General features: G+C 40.4%; 1 protein-coding gene across 1 annotated transcript in view; it reads left to right on the top strand.

Annotated features, from left to right (window-relative positions):
* LOC124146713 (calcitonin receptor-like) overlaps positions 1–14,810 on the top strand; it is a 119,261-nt gene extending 104,451 nt beyond the window's left edge. Inside the window, exons 8-13 of the mRNA XM_048386083.1 lie at positions 8,885–8,951; positions 9,377–9,440; positions 11,345–11,430; positions 13,639–13,774; positions 13,961–14,002; positions 14,805–14,810. Coding sequence (XP_048242040.1) covers positions 8,885–8,951; positions 9,377–9,440; positions 11,345–11,430; positions 13,639–13,774; positions 13,961–14,002; positions 14,805–14,810 — 401 coding nt within the window. The remainder of the gene's footprint in view (positions 1–8,884; positions 8,952–9,376; positions 9,441–11,344; positions 11,431–13,638; positions 13,775–13,960; positions 14,003–14,804) is intronic.
* The last annotated feature ends 7,499 nt before the right edge of the window (positions 14,811–22,309 follow it).

Here is a 22,309-nt window from a genome sequence, read left to right as displayed (position 1 = left end):
ATTTTGTTAGGTAGAGATTTTCGTATAGAGGAATAAAAACAGTCATAAACTGGATTGGATTTCTAAGAACGTAACTTAAGTATATATTGCAAAGAGAATTTAATGCGACGTTGTTTAAGGGATGGCTCATCAGCCTCCACATACAGACATTGTAATGGCGAAGTTGAGAAGGTTCCAAATCAAAGCCTCAGGCCTTGATGTTGAATAGGATCTAGAATATTTAAATTACTTTTACAAGCTCCATCATAAATGATGGAGCCCTAATGTAGCTTGGAGCAGATAAGTGCTCTATATAGTTGAAGGAGGGTTTTTGATCTCCTCCCCACATGTAGTGTGAGACTACTTTAAGTAAGTCCAGGACCTTCAGACATTTATTCTTCAAATATTTAATGTGAGGAAGAAAAGTCATATAGTGATCTAAAATTATACCCAGGAACTTTATCTAAAATTAGTTTCGGATCTTTGTGCGGTTTATATTTTATACAAACATGAATACAGTTAACTTTGTTTCAGATTTTGAGAATTTAAATCCATTTTCCAAAAAACATTTCTGGATTTTATTTAAACATAGCTGCAGTTGCCGTGTATTGTAAGCATCGATCAATTGTATGAATGTTTTTGCCACGACAGGAAATATTAAAATCATCCACAAAAAGTGATCCATCAATTGAATCATTTAAAAGTTTTGATAGGCTATTGATTTGAATGCTAAATAGTGTGACAGACAAGATACTGCCTTGTGGGACACCATGACCCCATGTATGATAATCAGACAGGGTAGAACCCACAGGGACTTGAAATTGCCTGTCGGTTAAAAACTCGGATAGGAATTGAGGCAAACGGCCTCGCAATCCAAAATCATGTAAATCTTCTAAAATACCAGGTTTCCATGTAGTGTCATATGCTTTTGTCGAGATCGAAAAAGATAGACACTGCATGTTGTTAAGTTATTATTGCATGTTTAACAATTGATTCTAAGCGAACCAAATGATCGACCGTACTTCTGTTTTTCCTGAAACTACATTGTATGTTAGTTATGAGATTATTGGTTTCTAAGTACCAAACTAATTGATTATTTTTCATGCGCTCCATGGTTTTACAAACGGAGCTTGTCAATGACAATGGTAGAACATATGTAGGGTCTGTATGATCTCGACTGGATTTGGGTATTGGTATAACTACAGCATCACGGGGCGGTCTGGTAGCCTAGTGGTTAAAGCGTTCGCTCGTCACGCCGAAGACCCGGGTTCGATTCCCGACATGGGTACAATGTGTGAAGGCCATTTCTGGTGTCCCCGGCCGATATATTGCTGGAATATTGCTAGAAGCAGCGTAAAACCATACTCACTCACTCACTACAGCATCACGCCATGAAGGAGAAAATGTCCCTGTTGTCCAAATTTCATCAAAAATAGTCAACAGTGTTTCTAAAGATGATTCTTGTAAGTGTTTCCGAAGTTGATAATGAATGTTATCAGTTCCTGTGGCAGTATCGTGAGCTTGTCCAAGGGCAGTATGGAGTTCATAAATAGAGAATAGTTCATTATAATCTTCCTGGATGAAAATCAATAGGTTTCCTTTCTTGCTGTTTTTGATACTTTTGGAATTGAGGTACATAGTTAGATGAGGAAGATTGTACAGCTAAAGTTTCACCAAGTTTATTTGCAATATCTGATTTATGAGATATTAAACGGTCCCCATTTTTAATATGATGTATACTAGATTTCGTGCCCTTAACTTTGATTTTTTGGATCATGTTCCACACCTTGGACATTGGCGTTCTTGAACTTATTTTTGAAACATAATTTCCCAAAGATTGGCGTTTACTTTGTTTAAATGTATGCCATGCTTTTGCGTTGAAAAATTTAGATTTATTTAAATTATTGACCGTAGGATGGCGGCGGAAATAACGCTCCCCCTTTTTCCTCGCCCTCCTAGCTCTCTTGCTGTCATCTGTAAACCATAGTTTACGTATGTGTGGAATTCCAAAGGAGTTTGGAACACATTCTTCAGCAATTTTGATGAGTTCATCAGAAAAGCATTGTATTGGGTCAGGAACGTCAGTAAAATGATCCGGGGTAGAATAGGTCTTCAGCAACCCATACCTGCCGTAAAAGGCGACTATGCTTGTCGTAAAAGGCGACTAACGGGATCGGGTGGTCAGGCTCGCTGACTTGGTTCATGCATGTCATCGATCCCAATTGCATGGATCGATGCTCATGATATTAATCACTGGATTGTCTGGTCCAGACTCGATTATATTACAGACCGCCGTTATATAGCTGGAATTTTGCCGAGTGCGGCGTTAAACAACAAACAAACAAAAGCAAACAGTAAAATGATCAGGTTTTAGTTTGGCTGTACAGAGACTGTCATATAGAGGCCAGTTAGCGTTGGTTAAGTTCCATTGAGATGATGGAGGCACATCAGATGGGGAAGTAGGGTTAAGAATGGCTGGAAAGTTGTTGGAAAGGGTATGTACCTGTGCCAGGATGTAAATATGTTTTTGCTGTTGGGAATTACATCTTGTTGGAGCTTGCCTTTACTGCTTGTATGATCACTACCCTAAAGTGGATTATGTCTGTTCATATCGCCCATTATGATACAGGGCTTAGGAAGCTGGTCATAGAGAACTTGAGGATCGGTTTGCTCTAGAGATGCAGATGGAGGAATGTAAAGAGTGAAAACAATGTGCATGGTGATACGAACTGTGATATCTTATAGAGGGGTGCACGGCTATGAATAACACCCTGCCTCACCAAGATTGTAGAACCTCCAGTTGCCTTAGCCCTGGAGGTGAAAAGAAATGATAAGAATCGTATTGTTTGGTGTTGAGCTGATCTGTATTTATTAAGTACGTTTTCTGTAGACAAAATGCCCATGGCGTAAAATCGTGTGTCAGTTGCTGCAAATCATTGAAATTGTTCCTTAGTCCTCTGCAACTCCACTGTAAGATAGGATTAGAACTGGTCATGGTGTTTCTACTGGGAATCTTGACATGGAGGAGGTCTACTCCCATGGCCTGTCTGAGATGGAGTGACCTCTATCGCAAAAGGTTCAAATTCAACCGTAAGACACCTCCATGTGTTGGAGTGCCCTGGCAGGGTTTTTTTCCAGGTTTTTTCTGTTTTTGTTAGATATAAGCCTCTTTGAAATGTTGGTTATTCTTGTTCCAGTATTCCATTAACAGGATGTGATGATTGTAGATCCTCTGTCTGTGAGGTTGATGTTGCTGTTATGGTATCATCAGGAGATTTTGAGGCGTGATATCTATGATTTCCTGCTTATCACTCACCCAAGGGATGTTTGGCTTCCTGTAGATGTTGTAGCAACTTTGACAATAGGGGTAGAAGATACAGCTGCCGAGTAGGATTTTGTAGAAATAATTTGGTTATTGATATTGAAGCTTTTAGCATCACAAAAAGAGACATTATTAGTGTGTTTAACCTTTAGTATTTTTGATTGAAGGATAAAATTTGGCCAAAGTTTGGATGAGGTCTAGTGGTCCCCATCACAAATTGCACATTTAATTGTGTCTGTGCACTGAGTACTATAATGTGAGCCATTGTAGCGGACACAGACTGTGGGTGCAGGCCTTAGCACCGTGTCCAAAGTTTTGACATTTGTAACATCGGAGTGGGTATGGGACATAAACCTCAACTCCGATATTAAAATATCCAGGTTTGATTGAATAAGGAATTTTCGAAAGTGACAAAGTGAAGATATAGGTGTTGGTCTTGATGATGTTGTTATCCTGTTTTCTCGTGAATCGTTTGACAGCTGTAACTTGTTTTGTCAGCTTTGCAACAATCTCATCTTCACTCATGCCAGACAAACATCGCGCTCGATCTCTCACACAATGACTCGACATGAGTTCAGCGTTCTATGTGCTGAGGCAGCAACCTCTGCATTTGCAAATAGCATTCCACAAGTATGGAGCCATTACGGAGGTGGTTGAAATGTTTAACCACACCACGACAGCTATTGATGGCCTTCGAAATGGCAAATGGGTTTAATTTCATGGGTTGATGATTTGATGCCTCGATCACAATGAATCGAGCCCAGGAATCCAGTTGGCGATCAATTTCCTTATCAGATGAGCTAGCATCTAAATGTTTCCTTTATGAACCAGAGTGTTTTTGAGACTTAATGATCATGAGATAAAGTGGTTCTGCACCCCTGCTCTCCACCCACCATCGAGTGTCAACAAGGACGGTGTCTTATTGCATTGGATATCCAAAAGGCAAAACACCAGGGCTTACAGGGGTGTTATACTCCAGCAAATATGACATGAATAGCTGTATTTGTGTAATCAATTTTTATTGCCAAGCTTGTTCTGCCAATAACAATAATTTACAGAATTCAACGGTCAACATTACCAGAATGGCCCATGAGTCACCGCCTTCTGGCATAGGACTCTAGGCAATATATTTAATTCAATAAATGTGTTTTCAAAAGACCAAGCAGTATATGTGTGATAAATATAAAAATACATGCATGTGAAAAAATTAGAAGTAATACACAAAGGGCTTGGTGTGACCAGCCAACTGATAGAACTGGGCTCATTCTACCAGCCCGTTAAAGGTGAAGTTAGAGTCTAAGTAGTGTGTTGGGCAAAGGAACACAGTTCCAGGAACCAGTGCCCTCAACTACCAGACTCCCCTCCTCAACCGACACAGGGTTGCCCAATTTGGTCGCCTTTTACGGCCAGCAATGGGGTGCTGAGGACACATTACTACTTATTGTACCCGGATCCCCACATGGAACTAAAATATGAAATAAGTCTTAGCTCCATTATCTAAAGACTATGACGTGGACGTTATATATGTATGTCGCAGAGGCTTATGCAGGGTAATGAGAGACACAAAAGCATGCTGTGTTTACAACCGGATTTATTCCAATGATGGTCCACATGCAATCAGTGGTTATGATGATGAAGATGATTCCCTAAAACACAATATTTACAAAATGTAGGCAAACATCATTACCAATAGATCATTAAAAGAATACTGCCGTTATACATCCATTACATGTGTTTGATATGCCAATCAATAAGATATAATGTGAACACTTACTTTACATTTAGTACGGTAAAGCATGTTGTGGAGGATATCTCCTCAGTGAGGATGATATCACTGAATACACTACAAAGCAACTAAATAATACTATATTAAGCAATATAACATTACAATAGCCTAGACAATTATGCCATAACGTGTTGACATAAATATACGTATAACTAAGGGAAGTAACCCTCACCTCGTCTGAGGGACGGAGGCCAAACCACCAGATGTCATCAAAACTGGTCATGCAGTATCTTACGTGACCTGATAAATGATATATAACTACATGAATCTTACTGGTATGGTAAACATCACATACATTGTATACATGGCATGTGAAACTCATCTAGCAGTATAAAAATCAACATTTTTAGGCATTTCATATGTATGATAAAATCAACAAATATACTGTTTTGGTATTTTACATTTTCATGATAAAATAATACCAATACATGCTTAAATCTAGTACACTCATTATGCATATACCTCAATGGTAACATCTTACAATATTTAAATATATATTGCACTAACATGAATATACTGATAATTCATGTTTATAACATATACATGATATACTGTTCTTATGGAACATAAATGACTTAATATGCGTGTACTAAAATATATTATATATACTAGAAACCTAAGTACAATGATAATAAATATATTTAACTCACCCCAAACGGAACTGTCCTTTCCCAGTGAGAGCTGTGACTAGAAATGGTGCACATGGTAAGGGTATGAAGTACATGACCAAGGTGGTCATGTGACGCGGGAAATACAAAGCCAGGCCAAGCTGACCGGCAGAGAACAATAGGCTAGACTGAGACCGCAGTAGCCTTAGCACAAAGAATCAATCACCACATGTTAGATTATGTTACTGAGGTGTGAGTTAGTGGACTAAGTAAACTAATTTATTTAGTAAATACACTAATCCTAAAATACCTATGTTTTGGATAAGTTTATACTAAACTACTTTTAAAATAATCCCAAATATATACATCCTGCCACATGTACAAAGAGAGACTCTTGACTGTTGTTTAGTTATTGTATATGTCAGTTCAATATTATGTTCTAACTTATGATCCTAATGATTCTTGCAGTAACGTTATCACTTTAATAATCATCATCATCATCATCATCATCATCATAAAAGCTACAAAATATGAAACTTCAACGCCAGAGAATAAGCAGTTATCATCATCATCATCATCATCATCTAAACAAAGCTACAAAATACGTAACGTCATCGCCAGAAAGTAAACAGTTTCGAATATCTGACGAAACAGATTCTATGGAGGTGTAAAGGCTAGCGATGAATCAGTCACCGAAATGTCAGTGTGTAAGGTATAACAACTGGATGTACAGGCCACAGCATGGGATAGCATCACCATCATGTTGACAAGTAATGTGACCTATTTATTAATTTCCTCTGAATATCTTCATGATTTTCCTGGGATGACCTCTGACGGTTAAAGCTTGATTGATAAGTTTAGTTGCAAGCAAACTCGCCCATAACTCAGGAGACGCAGCTTATGGATTGTTCTTATTCGGATAGGGGGCACGGGTGGCCCAGTCGTCTAAGGCGCCGCGATTCGCTGTGCAGAGTTGCGTCCCTTGGGCACGCCAGAAATCTATGATTGTGGGTTCGAATCCCGGTTCGCCCCGATTATGTTTCTAGGTTTGTCAGCACCATACCCGTGCCCGTGGGTTTCACCGAAGTGGTAAACGTCTTTGACCTGCATCACGTCGGGCTTCCCTCCCACATTAAGCTGACACGCCGCGATATAACTGGAATACTGTTAAAAGCGGCGTTAAACCAAACTCACTCACTCACTCACTCACTCTGATTCGGATGTTCAAATTTGGTGTTTGTGCAGCCTACAGGTTAATATGTTCGCTCCCTGTTTGAATAGAATTAAAAGTGATTCGCAGTGCGGAGTTGCTTTCCTTAGTCAGGCCAGGATCCGCCGATTCACCCAGTTATAAGTCTTGGTGTTTTAAGCACCATACTTTGCTCATTCGTTTCAACACAGTAGTGTACCCGTGAAGATCCGGGGTAGAATAGGTCTTCAGCAACCCATGCTTGCCGTAAAAGGCCTAGGCGACTATGCTTGACGTAATAGGCAACTAACGGGATATGGTGGTCAGGCTCGCTGACTTGGTGGATGCACATCATCGTATCCGAATTGCGCAGATCGATGCTCATGATGCCAATCATTGGATTGTCTGTTATTGACACACCGCCTCATATAAGTGGAATACTGCTAAGCCCGGCGTTAAACAACAAACAACATAGTGGTAGACGTCAGAGATTCCACACAACTACAATACTGTTGAAAGCGGTGTTAAAATCAAGCAACTGACTCTTTGTTCGTTTTAGAAGCAGGACGCAGGTTGCACCATACCATATGTTGTTAAACGATACATATTTTACACGCGCTTCTTTATATAAGTCTTTTGCATGATTGTGTGTTTCTTCGCCCTTCTATGTTCTTTCGTGCGTTTTTGTTTCTCCGTGCTGTGTAGAATATTCATTGCCCACTGCTCAGGTAAACACGTGGAGGTGAAATACAAGGCATCTTGGCGTTAGGTAGGGTCTCCTATAAGTGGTTGGTGGTGAGAGCAGTCGTCTGTGGCCACTATGTCATAATTATGAGACCTGGCGTTGGGTTGTATTATGTTGCTTTTTTGTTGTTTGATGCTGCATTCAGCATTATTCCGGCTACAAGCGGCCTGTAAATAATCGGCTCCGGGCCAGTCAGACAAGTGACTGATAATATGAGCAACGTCATGCGCCGTCGAGGTGCAATAACACGAGTCCCCGAGCTAACTACCCAATCCATTTATTTGCCTCGTACGACAAGCACGAGTTGCAGGGGATCAATTCATACAGGGACGGAACCCCCACGGGGCTGTAGTTTGGTGTGATGACATGCATGTGTTATATGGATGAGGGAGTGGCCTTGGTTACAATGGGGGCGATCGGGTAGCCTAGTGGTTAAAGCGTTCGCTCGTCACGCCAAAGACACGGGTTCGATTCCCGACATCGGTACAATGTGTAAAGCCCATTTCTGGTGTCCCCCGCCGGGATATTGCTGGAATATTGCTAAAAGCGGCGTAAAACCATACTCTCTCACTCACTTGGTTACAATGATTCCACAAACAAAATCCCAGAGCGTTCTCGTTATATCTACAATGGCAGCAAGGGACATTCCGGACACTTGAGCGACCGTACGTTTATGGATGTTATCAATAATGACTGTAGTAATACCATAGAACCTATAATTAACTAAAGTTCATGCATTTAGGACTAAGTTTTCTTTTAAAATAGGCAAATACTAAAACGTATACAGCGTTTGGGTGTGCACAAAGTCATTTCACCATCTAATTGTTACAAAAGCAGCTTGTCGATGATTTCCTGTAGAGGTACAATCGAGCATGCACTTTCTTAAAAGAGCGTCATACGACTCTTGGTCAAAAGGTGTTTCATCAGGGTCACAACATTCTAGACATGGTGGATATGTGGGACATACTTCCAAATGTGACGCATCAGTGCCTTGTACATGGAGTTCCTGCAGTTGTTTACGTGAACAATTGACATGCCTTTGCATGTGTTTTCGACGGGTAACCACCGGTAGAGAAGGATACGGTCACCTTTTCGCGAACACCAGGTATCGTTACTATTTGCCGTGATTCATAAACATTTGCTTATGATATAGTCGGAAGCGTACAATTGATTCTTCTTTTGGTAGAGATAGCGTATGATTATAGAAATGTATTTTGGCGCATTTACTGTTAATATGTATTAATTTGTGTTTAAGGCTTTCCCTTCGTTCCGTCTGTAATCTACGCTGCCATGCGAGGAATGGACTCCACAGACAATGTCAAGTAAGTATTTCCACTTTACCGTCAATCATTATTCCATATTTAAACTCAACCGAGTACGGTATCAAACAACCGCAAGCGCCGACGTCAATACAGTTTGCCAAACTAAAAAGGTTCATGCTCCAATGAACTCTCACAAAGTGAAAGTCAATTCCTCATTGTCTCACAACCATATATATATAAATAAGGAAGCATTCAGCCTTACGTGCAAGCTCACCTGGGACAAGGGTGCACCATAAAACGTCACCATAAAATACAACCTGAACTCATTTACCAAGTCGTGGGACACCTCCTCAGAAAAAAAGGTTTCCTTGCTTTAAAACCGTTCAATCCATTGTTCTGCGTGCGAAATAAATGAAAATTTCAAGATGCGATTCAATGGACCAAGTCTGAAGAATACCAAGTACAAACAAATCCTTCTTTTGCAGCTGTTGGTTGTACGAGTCAAGGTTCCTGTGGATCATCATCGGTCCGGTGATTCTATCCCTGGTGGTAAGGAAGTACTCACAAGGGGGATTCCGGGGTAGAATAGGTCTTCAGCAACCCATGCTTGCCGTAAAAGGTGACTATGCTTGTCGTAAAAGGCGACTAACGGGATCGGGTGGTCAGGCTCGCTGACTTGGTTGATGCATGTCATCGATCCCAATTGCGTGGATCGATGCTCATGATATTAATCACTAGATTGTCTGGTCCAGACTCGATTATTTACAGACCGCCGTCATATAGTGCGGCGTTAAACAACAAACCAACCAACTCACAAGGGGACGTCTTGTACGCAACTGTCTGCTTTTTTCTCTACACTCATACCCTGGGCACTCGGGAATAGGAGTTTGTAAAATTGACATTAAGGATTTTTTGTAACGCGGTTTTATTTTTTCCATATCTATGTACTTCTTCTTTTTTTAAAAACTCTTATCATCAAGTGCAAGACTCGTATCATCAAGTGCCAGACTAAACCACAACTGTAAAATGTAAATTTTAAATCTCGCAAAATAACATACATTCAAGAAAGGATGTAGCAATTAAGCGCTTATTTAAAGCGTTGCTTTTTCCAACTTCCATGCTTACATTATGGTGATATTATTAAAGGTCTAGGGGCTTCTCTTTTTTTTTTTACACAAGCCCGAACTGGAAGTAAGGGAGCGAACGTGGGTCTTGGTCAGAAAGGGGATTCCATTGCGACGTACCCCGTCACGTGTTACTTAAGGTATCCCATCAACTGGGATTAAATCGATGGCTTTCTCTAAGTTTGTAGCCTCATTACAAAACATATTCCTGAAAACTACCTTCAGAACACGGGGGCACGGGTGGCCCAGTCGTTTAGGGCGCCGTAAATTGGCTGTGCAGAGTTGCGTCCCTTGCCACGCCAGAAACCTATGATTGTGGGTTCGAATCCCGGTTCGCCCCGATTATGTTTCTAGGTTTGTCAGCACCATACTCGTACTCGTGGGTTTCACCGAAATGGTAAACGTCTGAGACCTGCATCACGTCGGGCTTTCCTCCCAAATTAAGCTGACAATGGAATACTGTTAAAAGCAGCGTTAAACCCAACTGACTCACTCACTCACTTTGAACACGATGTAGATCGGTAGGGTCGATGAAAGTTATCCGTTTATATCTATTTGAGAAATATCATTAAAAGGTCAACTTTGTACTTAGGAATATACATTAAATCGATCTACAGATAGCCAATTGTTTCACAGTGTGAATATCCGGGATAGATTTAGTCTTCAGTAAGCCGTGTTTGTCGTAAGAAACGACTAAACGGGATCGCGTGGTCAGGCTCGCTTACTTGGTTGGTGCATGTCTTCGTTTTCCAATTGTTTGTTGTTTAACGCCGCACTCAGCAATATTCCAGCCATATGACGGCTGTCTGTAAACAATCGACTCTTGACCAGACAATCCAGTGATAGATATCAGGAGCATCGATCCACGCATTTGGGAGACGATGACGTGCATCAACCAAGTCATGCGAGCCTGACCACCCGACAAGCATAGTTCGTAGATCGATGCTCATGATATCAATCACTGGACGTTTGGTCCAGACTCGATTATTTACACACCACTGTCATATAGTTAAAATATTGCTGAGTGTGGCGTCAACCAAAGAAACAATTCACCACCAGTCGATCAACAATATACAGTAAGGTGAGATGGATTTATTAGATATCGTGCATGGCTGTTTGCTCATACCTTCTCATTTGAATTTGGGGCGGTCGGGTAGCCTAGTGGTTAAAGCGTTCGCTCGTCACGAAGACCCGGGTTCGATTCCCGACATGGGTACAATGTGTGAAGCCCATTTCTGGTATCCCCCGCCGTGATATTGCTGGAATATTGCTAAAAGCGGCGTAAAACCATACTCACTCACTCACTCACTCATTTGAATTTATTTTCAGGTTAATTTGTTCTTCTTAGTGAACATCCTCCGGATCTTGCTGTCCAAACTCCGTGCCTTCAACAGTAACGAACAGCACCAAAACAGGTAGAAGAAAGATAATATGCTTGTTTGTGTGTTTACTTATTGTATATCGCCGCACTCAGCAATATTCGTCTCTTTGACCATTATTTCATTCGTATGTCACTTTGTAGGGTGGCGGGTTCCTGGGGTTGGGCTCGTTTATAGAGCACGTATACTATTACCAGTTTTTGATGAAAACGACGAGCACAGACCAAATCAAGTACCTATACGTTGACCAGTTTGATGAAAACGACGAGCACAGACCAAACCAAGTACCTATACGTTGACCAGTTGGATGAAAACGACGAGCACGAACCAAACCAAGTACCTATACGTTTTCCAGTTTGATGAAAACGACGAGCACGAACCAAACCAAGTACCTATACGTTGACCAGTTGGATGAAAACGACGAGCACGAACCAAACCAAGTACCTATACGTTGACCAGTTTGATGAAAACGACGAGCACAGACCAAACCAAGTACTCCATGTTGCCATCAAATCTTGTAAACGAATCCTGATCATCGGATGCTTGCACAGTTAAGGGACTTAACCAACATAACAAATTACTTTGGCAAATGGGCCACCCATGCCCTTAGTGAAGGCAGAACTGGCATTTTGAAGAAATGTTCTCTTCAATCTTTTTCAGAAAAAAAGGACACACAAAAAATAGTTGCAATGAGTAATGAACATTCAATGTTTTTTTGTTTTATTTGTTGTTTAACGCCGCACTCAGCAATATTCCAGCCATATGACGGCGGGCTGTAAATAATCGAGTGTGGACAAGACAATCCAGTGATTGACATCATGAGCATCGATCCACGAAATTGGGATACGATGACATCCATCAGTCAAGTCAGCGAGCCTGACCACCGGATCCCGTTAGTCGCCTCTCACGACAAGCATAGACGCTTTTTACGGCAAGCATGGGTTGATCAGATCTATTCTACCCCGGACCTTCCCGAAAATTGAATGATGTGATATTTGTTGTTGAACGCCGCACTCAGAAACATTCAAAGAAATCAGTTATTTACACACTTTATTTACGGTTTTCTGGACAAGTAGACTGACGGCCAAAATAAACTTTACCATGGTTTTAAATCACTCCATTTATAAAAACCACCAACGATAGATACACGAAGTAAAATGCATCGAAAGGAACAAAATATCAACGAAATCAACATTTAAAAAGGACAGTCATACAGCTTCCGTTATTGGCCAGTTGTGGTGGGGTAGGAAAAACAAGCTTTTAATGTAATAGACAAAGGGCACACATCTAAAATCGCTCAAGTTTAATGACACGTCACATTAATAGCGTGTATGATCACCCCTGCTGCAAGACACGCGCAGACTCAGCGCCAGTAGTCTGATGACCCGTCGACATTCTTTTTGTTCTGAATCAGTTCTTGTCAGTTGGCGTTGGCCTTATTCTGAGCCATAACTTGAAAACCGTTCAATCTGTTTCAACCAAACTTGCTGTATGTATTGCCCATCATTTCAAAATATTAGTTTTGTATGTTTCCATGGAAACAATTTCGACTTAGTCTCAATCAAGAGTAGGGTTCATTTCCAGGCCATAACTTGAAAACCTTCAACATTTTTCTACAAAACTTTACATATGCATTGGTCATCAGCTTGACTTGGGACTTTCCCTATTTAAAAATTTGTCAAAAAATAACTTTTTATTCTCCCGGTATACAACGCGGGTGGATGTAGTCGACGCCTCGTCTGTCAGTCCGTCCGTTCGTAATCATTTCGTTTCCAGGGCACAACTCGAAAACCGTTCAGTATTTTGCTATTTGCAGATTTCTGGCATTTTTACGTTTCTCGAATTCCAGGAAAGAATGTCGACTAAGTATCAAAAGTAGGGGGTAGGCTTCGTTTCTGGAGCACAACTGGAAAAGTGTGAAATACTTTATAATATAAAACATTGAACACGTATATATAGTCGACGCCCCGTCCGTCCGTCCGTCCGTGATCATTTCGTTTCCGGAGCATAACTCAAAAAGTGTTCTTTTGTTCAGACACCTCTCCTTTTTCCACACTTCTTTCATGTCTTCTGTGGTCTCGGCCTTTGGTATAATGTGCGCGCGCTAACACACGCACGCACGCACGCACGCACGCACGCACGCACGCACGCACGCACACACACACACACACACACCATCACCAATCAGCTATTCATGATCCAGGATCCACAGAGCGCCTCTGCAACTTCCTTGTTTTATTTCAGGCGTGCGGCCAAGGCCATCCTGATTCTCATCCCTCTCCTTGGACTCCAGTACCTGATCATCCCATTCCGACCTACATCCGGACTGCGCGAGCTTTACATATTCAAAATGGTGTCCGCTTTCTTGGTATCTTATCAGGTGTGTCATCTTCAGCACATATATATATTTACTCTGTTCTCATTAGTAATGGGGAAAAACAACTATGGCTGGGTAACCCGTACATTGTACATTATCACCTTTCAAGTTTTAATTTAGTTTTTCATTGTCGAAATATTCAGTACAAATAATGCATTTAATATTCATTTTCCAATGATTTTCTTTCAGGGCGTTTGTGTTGCGCTCATTTTCTGCTTCTTCAACGGCGAGGTAAACACTCATATCTTTTCTTTTTCATTCTGTTGTTTTCAGTGTTGCAAAACAACAAAATATGGCTCGATTGATTGCGTTGAGCTTAACCTGGGCCCACTTGCACAAAGCGATCTTAGCGCTAAGACTATGGTAAGCCTATGTTGAAGTATGGGAGTTACGATCATCTTAGCGCTAGGATCGCTTTGTGCAAGTGGGCCCTGGTCTCATCACTGAATTTCAGTGATTCATTCATATAATGTTCACTGCTATTTCGCCTCTTACGCCAAATGGGATCAGTTTTGGCGGATAATCGATACTGGTTATAATTTGGCGTTGACGTTTAAGATTAACGTCGCTCTGTGTCATTGCGTATCAGCGTAGAATGGCAAGGAATGGCATGGCATCATACATTATTAAACATAAAAGCGACAAAATCTTCCCCATAATCATAGGAAAGTCCGACTATAAAACTAGTATTTATTTACGTGTGTTGGTTGTTTAACGCCGCAATCAGCAATATTCCTGCTACACTCTTAAAAAAAGAAACGCACAGGTAGATGTTTAGAAAAAGTCGATGTATTTAATTTTATATCATAGATACAAATATGAAATTTTGGAGCTCGATAGTCACATGTTGTCGTTGTACAAAGGCATTGAAAACTGTTCATTGTCATGTCACATAAGGCCACAAGGTTGCGCTGAACTAAGTATCTCGTGTGACCGCCCCGGGAAGCAATCACGGCTCTGCATCTCCCCTCCACTGACTGGATAAGTGTACGAGTTCTGTCCTGTGGAATTCTGCTTGTAACCCGTTGGTCAGTTGTAGGAGCGTCTACGGTGTGTTCTGACGTTGACGTACACGTCGATCGAGTTTATCGCAGAGGTGTTGGATTGGGTTGAGGTCTGGAGATCTCGACGGTCAGGGCAAGTCGTTGATGTTGGCATTATGGAGGTTGTCTACCGTGACACGAGCTGTGTGCGTTGAAACGTTGTCCTGTTGAAACAGCTGCCTCTGGCGGTCAATGATTGGAAGAAAGTGAGGTTGACGAATTTGATTCATGTAGCGATTTGCTGTCAAATTTCCCTGAACCACAACCAAGTCAGATCTCGTGTTGTAGGATATGGCCCCCCACACCATGATACTACCGCCACCGAAATTGTCGAATTCACGCCCATCTCGAAGAAGAAATCGTGATTCATCGCTAAACCACACTCGACTCTAGTTTCTCAAATTCCAAGGCTGTTAGGTATGGCACCATCGCAAACGTCGCTGTCGATGGATCTGTTGCAAAAGAGGGACGATAACTGGTCTTCTGGGTCGGATTCCAGCCTCGCGAAGATGGTTCCTGACAAGCATAGTCGCCTTTTACGGAAAGCATATATTGCTGAGGGTCTATGTTTATCAGTCACAAAGGTGGCAACTGGTGCTGTGGTAGACGTTGAAATGGCGTGCAACAAAAGACTGCGATTCCCCTCTTTGGATACGTCCTATGGCGTTCAAGGAACCGGTTAAGCGCATTGCGAAATACGGCCTGCAGCGGTTGGCTAGGGTACATGTCTGTACACAGGGGTACATATCTGTAGTACCTATGCCGGCAACGACCCCTTCAGCGATAACATGACCAAGAGTTCGAACAATTAGCACAGTCTTCACCAATCACCAAAACGCTGCTGGTGACTCAGCAAAACACCCCACTGCCACAAGCTAATTTGCATATCAATATCGTGAACGGACTTTTCTCTTGTCGGTAACAAACGCGCATTTTCAAAAATCAGAATAGAGCGGACTAATGTAAGTATTTGGGGTCGCTTTACATATTGTTTTGCATAACTATATAGATATGCATCTACAACTGCGACAGTGAGTTGCATGACAATACATATTAACACATCAAAGTGACCTGTCGCTAGCTCTCCATAGAGCTTCGATGACAGCACGTGGAGCCGTACAACCAATGTAAACATAGGATAACTATGCAAATGGTAAATAGTTTTTCACGATTTAGGATATTTTCTCAATGAAAGTTAACCATTCTATGACATATGTTTAATATCTAGATGTGTAGACTTGTTAAAAATGAAACAGATGAAAAACATATGCAATATCTTGAAAGGACTGTGTAAGATGTGACGAATCGTCACATGGCGCTAGCCTGTGGCAGAGGTATTATGCTTGTCGCATGGAACTCTCGGTAGCAGAGTGCACCAAACTTATCCAAGAAACTGTATTCTGTATTTTAACAATAGTAACATATATATAGCGAATAATACGGACGCCTTTTAGTGCAATTTGGTTTTTTTGTTTTATTCTTTTCTTGAAATACTAAGTTGAAATTTCAAGACACCATCTTGTAGTTGCAAGATACTAAGTTAAAATTTCAAGACAATCATCTTGAAATTTCAAGATAATAATTTGAAATTTCAAGATAATAATTTGAAATTTCAACTTAGTTTCTTGAAATTTCAACTAAGTATCTTGACATTTCAACACAACATCTTGAAATTTCAAGAAAGAAAAAAATGGCCCTTAAAGGCTTCCTTAGAATAATGTAGCAGTAACTTTCATTCGTTTGTTTAGGTTATAGCGGTTGTCAAAAGAAAATGGATGTTGTATCGAAGCAATTTTGACTCCAGCAGTTCCGATCGGCGCCGCAGCATGACCAACAGCATGATGTGCAATGACGTCACCCTCGTCAAGAACGGATCAAGGCACAGCAGCTGCCGATTCGTCATGAAATCAACTCATGTAAAATCGCACTACATGTTTTTCCAGCATATAATTTCAACCTCAAACCACCCAGTGAAGATACGTGTTTGAATTTGTCTTCGGCGTCCCATACTCGTCGTAAGAGCCAACTAACGGGATCGGGTAGTGAGGCTTGGTGACTCGGTTGATTCCGTGTTATGGCCCCCCACGGTGTGTGGCGTTGATCATAATATCAGTCACTTGTTTGTCTGGTCCAGATTCGATTTTAAAGGCCGCATTTAGATGTTTGTTTATTGTTTAATGAATGTTTTGGTTTTGACACTAACTGCTTCCGTGAGGACACAAAGTATGTCACATACATGGCGCGGCACTACCAGAGAACATGACCCATTGAGCATTTTTTCAGTGAACATGAATCATAAATAAAAAGTCTTGAGATTTGTCATTGGGAATGCCACTGGAAATATCTAAACAGATAAGTATCGTTAACAGAAACTTGATACTAATTATATGGAATGTTAAACAGTGTTATTACAGATTGAACCGTACAAAGAAACATTATTTCAAAACAGACAAGATTTGTTTGTTTGTTTATTGTTTTACGCCGCACTCAGCAATATTCCAGCTATATGACGGCGGTCTGTAAATAATAGAATGAGGAACAAACAATCCAGTGAGTAACATCATGAGCATTGATAACGATGAAATGCATCAACCAAATCACAAGGAAAATAACGCCAATAAGAAAGCATTTTTATACAAATATATTCATATTATATGTTAAGTTGCACGCACTTACTTGTCAAGAAAGAAAACTTCGTGATGTTTATGTTTCCGCCTTTCTTCGGGAGAAAGTAAAATACCTTTTCTTTATCCTAACCCAACCACATTTTCTGTATGATTTGTTTGTTGTTTAACGCCGCACTCAGCAATATTCCAGCTATGTGACGGCGGTCAGGAAATAAACGAGTCTGGATCAGACAATCCAGTGATTGACATCATGAGCATCGATCTACGCAATTGGGATACGTTGCGATGCATTAACCACGTCAGCGAGCCTGACCGCCCGATCCCGTTGGGCGCCTCTTACGACAAGCATAATCGCTTTTTACTGCAAGTATGTGTTGCTGTAGACCTATTCTACCCCGCATCTCCACAGGTCGAATACTTATGAATAAAAAGGTGTTCAACATATATATTAGTTCATAAGGCATAATTTTAGTGCGAGATTAGAGCCAGAGTTGGGTGGTTTAAAGCGCTTTGAACAGTATATATATGGCGCCGTTGGTGATAAGAGTTTAATATAAAGGTATCAGACACACAGCCAGTGCTATTGACTGCTCAATTATTTCGAAGTTTTGCTGCGATAATATTGTTTCAAATCAAGATCACTAGTGGGTGAGTGAGTGAGTTAAGATTTACAGTCACATCGGCAAGATTTAAGCCATATCGTGACTACAACAATTTAAGCATACAGACGAAATATGTAACGAAATACTAGAGCACGTTTCGTTGTTTTCATTTATTCATTATCTTGCCCTTTGTGATCCTGTGGTTTTGGATGGATTAAGTGGCGATGTTGTTGTCTCAAGATCACTAAAACGAAGGATGAACACAAATATTCGTAATGTGATCAATGTCTTTGCTCTTTGCAGGAAGCTACTGAGATGCAGTGTATGGCCAACGGGATCACAGAACACGTGTAACACTCTTTCTCTCTCTCTCTCGGCTGTGAGACTTTATTTCTTTGTCAATTGACAGATAGCCACCCTGAAATGCATGTATAGGGAATAAATACTAGTTCAGGATAAACATATACACATATATGAATAAATACAACAAATTAATATCACAAACCATTTCTATTACAAAAGGATTAATTCTTATATCGATCTTCAGAAAACATACGCAGTAAATAATACTGTACAGAAATAATGACATTGTCATCAACACATTTTAATTGAGGCAACCATCCAAGAACGATAACTCCTTGATAAGACAAACAAAAGACAAATACTTCATACTGACGTACACGTTGTGATGAACGTTAAACAAACTGAATGCTAAAGATAGAGAAACTATGTATCTAACATAATTGCAATGTAATGACACAATAATAAGTTTCGTACCCTGTGGGTGACGCTGGGGTGTACATTATTCCACTTCCTCTGGGGGAATTTAGCGCTGCTATAAAAATAAACAAACCACATTCAGAATATTCTAAATGCGCACATATATACAAGTAAAATTAATCGTTGTATTGTATACATTACTAATGAACCTTATGATGATAATGTATAATGCATATGAAATGTCAGGTCATATCATTCGTTCATTAATTCATTCTTTCATTCAACTTTTTTTACCCCGAAACTAACATTTTAAAGCACATGCGTTAGGTAAATAATGATGAACAGTATTAAACTTATGTGTAAACGCCATTGCACAACTTTTATCATCCAAAACTGGCTCCCACAGGAGATATCGCTTGGATGAGATCAAGCGATATCTACACTGTAGATATCGCTGCAATGAAATTACATCACAATGCTTTGCAGAACATTGTGACGTCACTGGTTACCATGACGTCACAATCAAATGACATCACTAATGGCTCTGCTACTGAAGCTGTTTGCAGTACTTTTTACACTGAAGACACTGCTAATTACTGTTTACAAATTGAAAAAGTTGGAAGAATAAATAAAATCTCACCCTCGTGTCTATTGATATCAAATATATCAACACTCGTTGATAAAAGTGGCAAAAATCATCGGGAAGCCTCGGAATTTTTCCACTTTTATCAACTCGTGTTGATATATTTGATATCAAAAGACACTCGGGTGAGATTCTCTATATACACTACGCGATTATACATTCTAGCAAACATTATGATACACCAGAATAATTACTTTACATCAATACCATTACTGCTCAGTACTTAACATATATACAATCCTTAAAACATTATACTAACCTTTTGTTGTTTAGTCCTAATTGCTATGAGATGCGATCGTTGACGTGCTCTGACTGTTGTGAAGTGCAAGAAGCTTTTAGTATTTTAAAACAAGGGTTCGCGCAAGACAAAGAACCTTAGCCATGCAATGACACAACACAACCTGTCACCCCTTATACCCGTAATAGACGTGACAAAGATAAAAAAAAATAACTATGGGCTAACGCTTAAAGATAATACTATTAGAGGTAAAACTATAAACAATCACAATTCTCACAACCTGAAATGACAACAACCTACATACATGGAAATTCATATCTGCCACACAAGTTTTGGAGTAAGTCTTCTATTGATGCCAGCGTGTTAGCCGCCAATCAAAATCTCGATTTAAGATTGAAACTCGAGATATGGTTCAATCACAAAGTCAGTGAATATATGTTGATTAAAGAAATATATGCATGTCAATGGTTTACCATGGTCTAAAGTTCCCTTGAAAGGACGATTACCTAAATCACTTGATCGTGGAAACAGGCACGGCCAAGGATATGGATTAATACAAGGTTGTGATGTTTTGTGACTTGTCATTAATTCACTGCTGATCAAAGTGAGTGAGTGAGTATGGTTTAACGCCGCTTTTAGCAATATTCCAGCAATATCACGGCGGGGGACATCAGAAATGGGCTTCACACATTGTACCCATGTCGGGAATCGAACCCGGGTCTTCGGCGTGACGAGCGAACGCTTTGACCACAAGGCTACCCGATGAAAGCGGAGTTTAATACAGCTACTCACTCACTGTCTCACCTAATGTCCTGTGAAAGAGTGGGAAGCCTGTCTTACATGTATCGACATTGTGTTTACGTACAAAATATATGCGATTTCCAACAGGTACTGGACATGCTTTAAATCATGTGATGATATTTTTATTCACGTCTCTCTTTCTTTGACGATTTAAGTGTTCTGATGTTAAATGTGGCTGGAGAAAATTTGGTTTGTTTGTTTGTTGTTTTACGCCGCGCTCAGCAATATTCCAGCTATATGACGGCGGTCTGTAAATAATCGAGTCTGGACCAGACAGTCCAGTGATTGACATCATGAACATCGATACACGCAATTGCGATCGACGACATGCATCAACCAAGTCAGCGAGCCTAACCACCACTGACATGGTTGATGCATGTCATCGATCCCAATTGCGTGGATCGATCCCCATATTGTAATTAACTGGATTGTCTGGTCCAGACTCGATTATTTACAGACCGCCGTCATATAGCTGGAATATTGCTGCGTGCGACGTAAACAAAAAACAAACAAACAAATCTTGTCTGTTCTGAAATAATGTTACTTTGTACGGTTCAATCTGTAATAACACTGTTTAACATTCCATATAATTAGTATCAAGTTTCTGTTAACGATACTTATCTGTTTAGATATTTCCAGTGGCATTCCCAATGACAAATCTCAAGACTTTTTATTTATGATTCATGTTCACTGAAAAAATGCTCAATGGGTCATGTTCACTGGTAGTGCCGCGCCATGTATGTGACATACTTTGTGTCCCCACGGAAGCAGTTAGTGTCAAAACCAAACCATTCAACTGTCATGAACAAAACAGTTCTCCTTCATATGAACACATCTCTTTTAATTTTAAGTTTTCTTCGCTTTTTTCACAGATTCTGTTGTCCCTGAAAGGCCCTTATTCTACTTTATCTTTTGTGAATAACTGAAACGTAATACGAAATTATAATATGGACAACATGTCTTCTCAGTGTGTCCATAGCTTGTTTGAGGAGCACAAATATGTATTGCCGCAATCATGTAATGTTACAGTGAGTGAGTGAGTAAGTATGGTTTTACGCCGCTTTTAGCAATATTCCAGCAATATCACGGCAGGGGACACCAGAAATGGGCTTCACACAGATATTGGTGAGAAGTGTTTGCAGGTATTGCATGTTGCGTCTTTTGTAGATTCAAGTACATTATCATATCATCGGTTAGATCTTGTATCAAAATGAATATGGAAGAGAATTAATGTCATGTCCAGTTTTGGTTTGGTTTGTTGTTTTACACCACACTTAGCAATATTCCAGCTATATGACGGCGGTCTGTAAATAATCGAGTCTGGACCATACAATCCAGTGATTGATATCATGCCCAGTAATGAAAATAACAGTTTCAGTTTCAGAAGGGACAAAGAAGATGCACTACTACTCCTATCTGGTGTTATTTAGCCACAGACCGCCGTCATATAGCTGGAATATTGCTGTGTGCGGCGTCAAACAACAAACATAATATAATTCCACGTCATGTTAATATATGTGAAAAGAATTCACTGGGGGTAACAACGTATTGTCATTGTCATGCTTTTCAATGACGCCAAAACTTGCGCTTAATAATCATTGTAAAATGGTCCCATGATATTTATTTTCAATTGTATAAACAATCACTACACTCATTTATCGTGTGATGCTGTTCATTGATTTAGACGACCGGGTACGGTCCTAGATTCTAGCTTCAGTTTAATCATGTAGGTTCTTTAGGTACCTTGGTAATGGTACCGTGAAGATCCGGGGTAGAAAAGGACTTCAGCAACCCATGCTTGTCGTGAAAGGCGACTGACGGGATCGGGTGGTCAGGCTCGCTGATTTGGTTGATGCATGTCATC

This window comes from Haliotis rufescens, unplaced genomic scaffold (genome assembly GCF_023055435.1).
Source record: "Haliotis rufescens isolate VD_foot unplaced genomic scaffold, xgHalRufe1.0.p SCAF_10, whole genome shotgun sequence".
NCBI lineage: Eukaryota > Metazoa > Mollusca > Gastropoda > Lepetellida > Haliotidae > Haliotis > Haliotis rufescens.
This window is presented reverse-complemented; position numbering and strand designations above follow the sequence as displayed.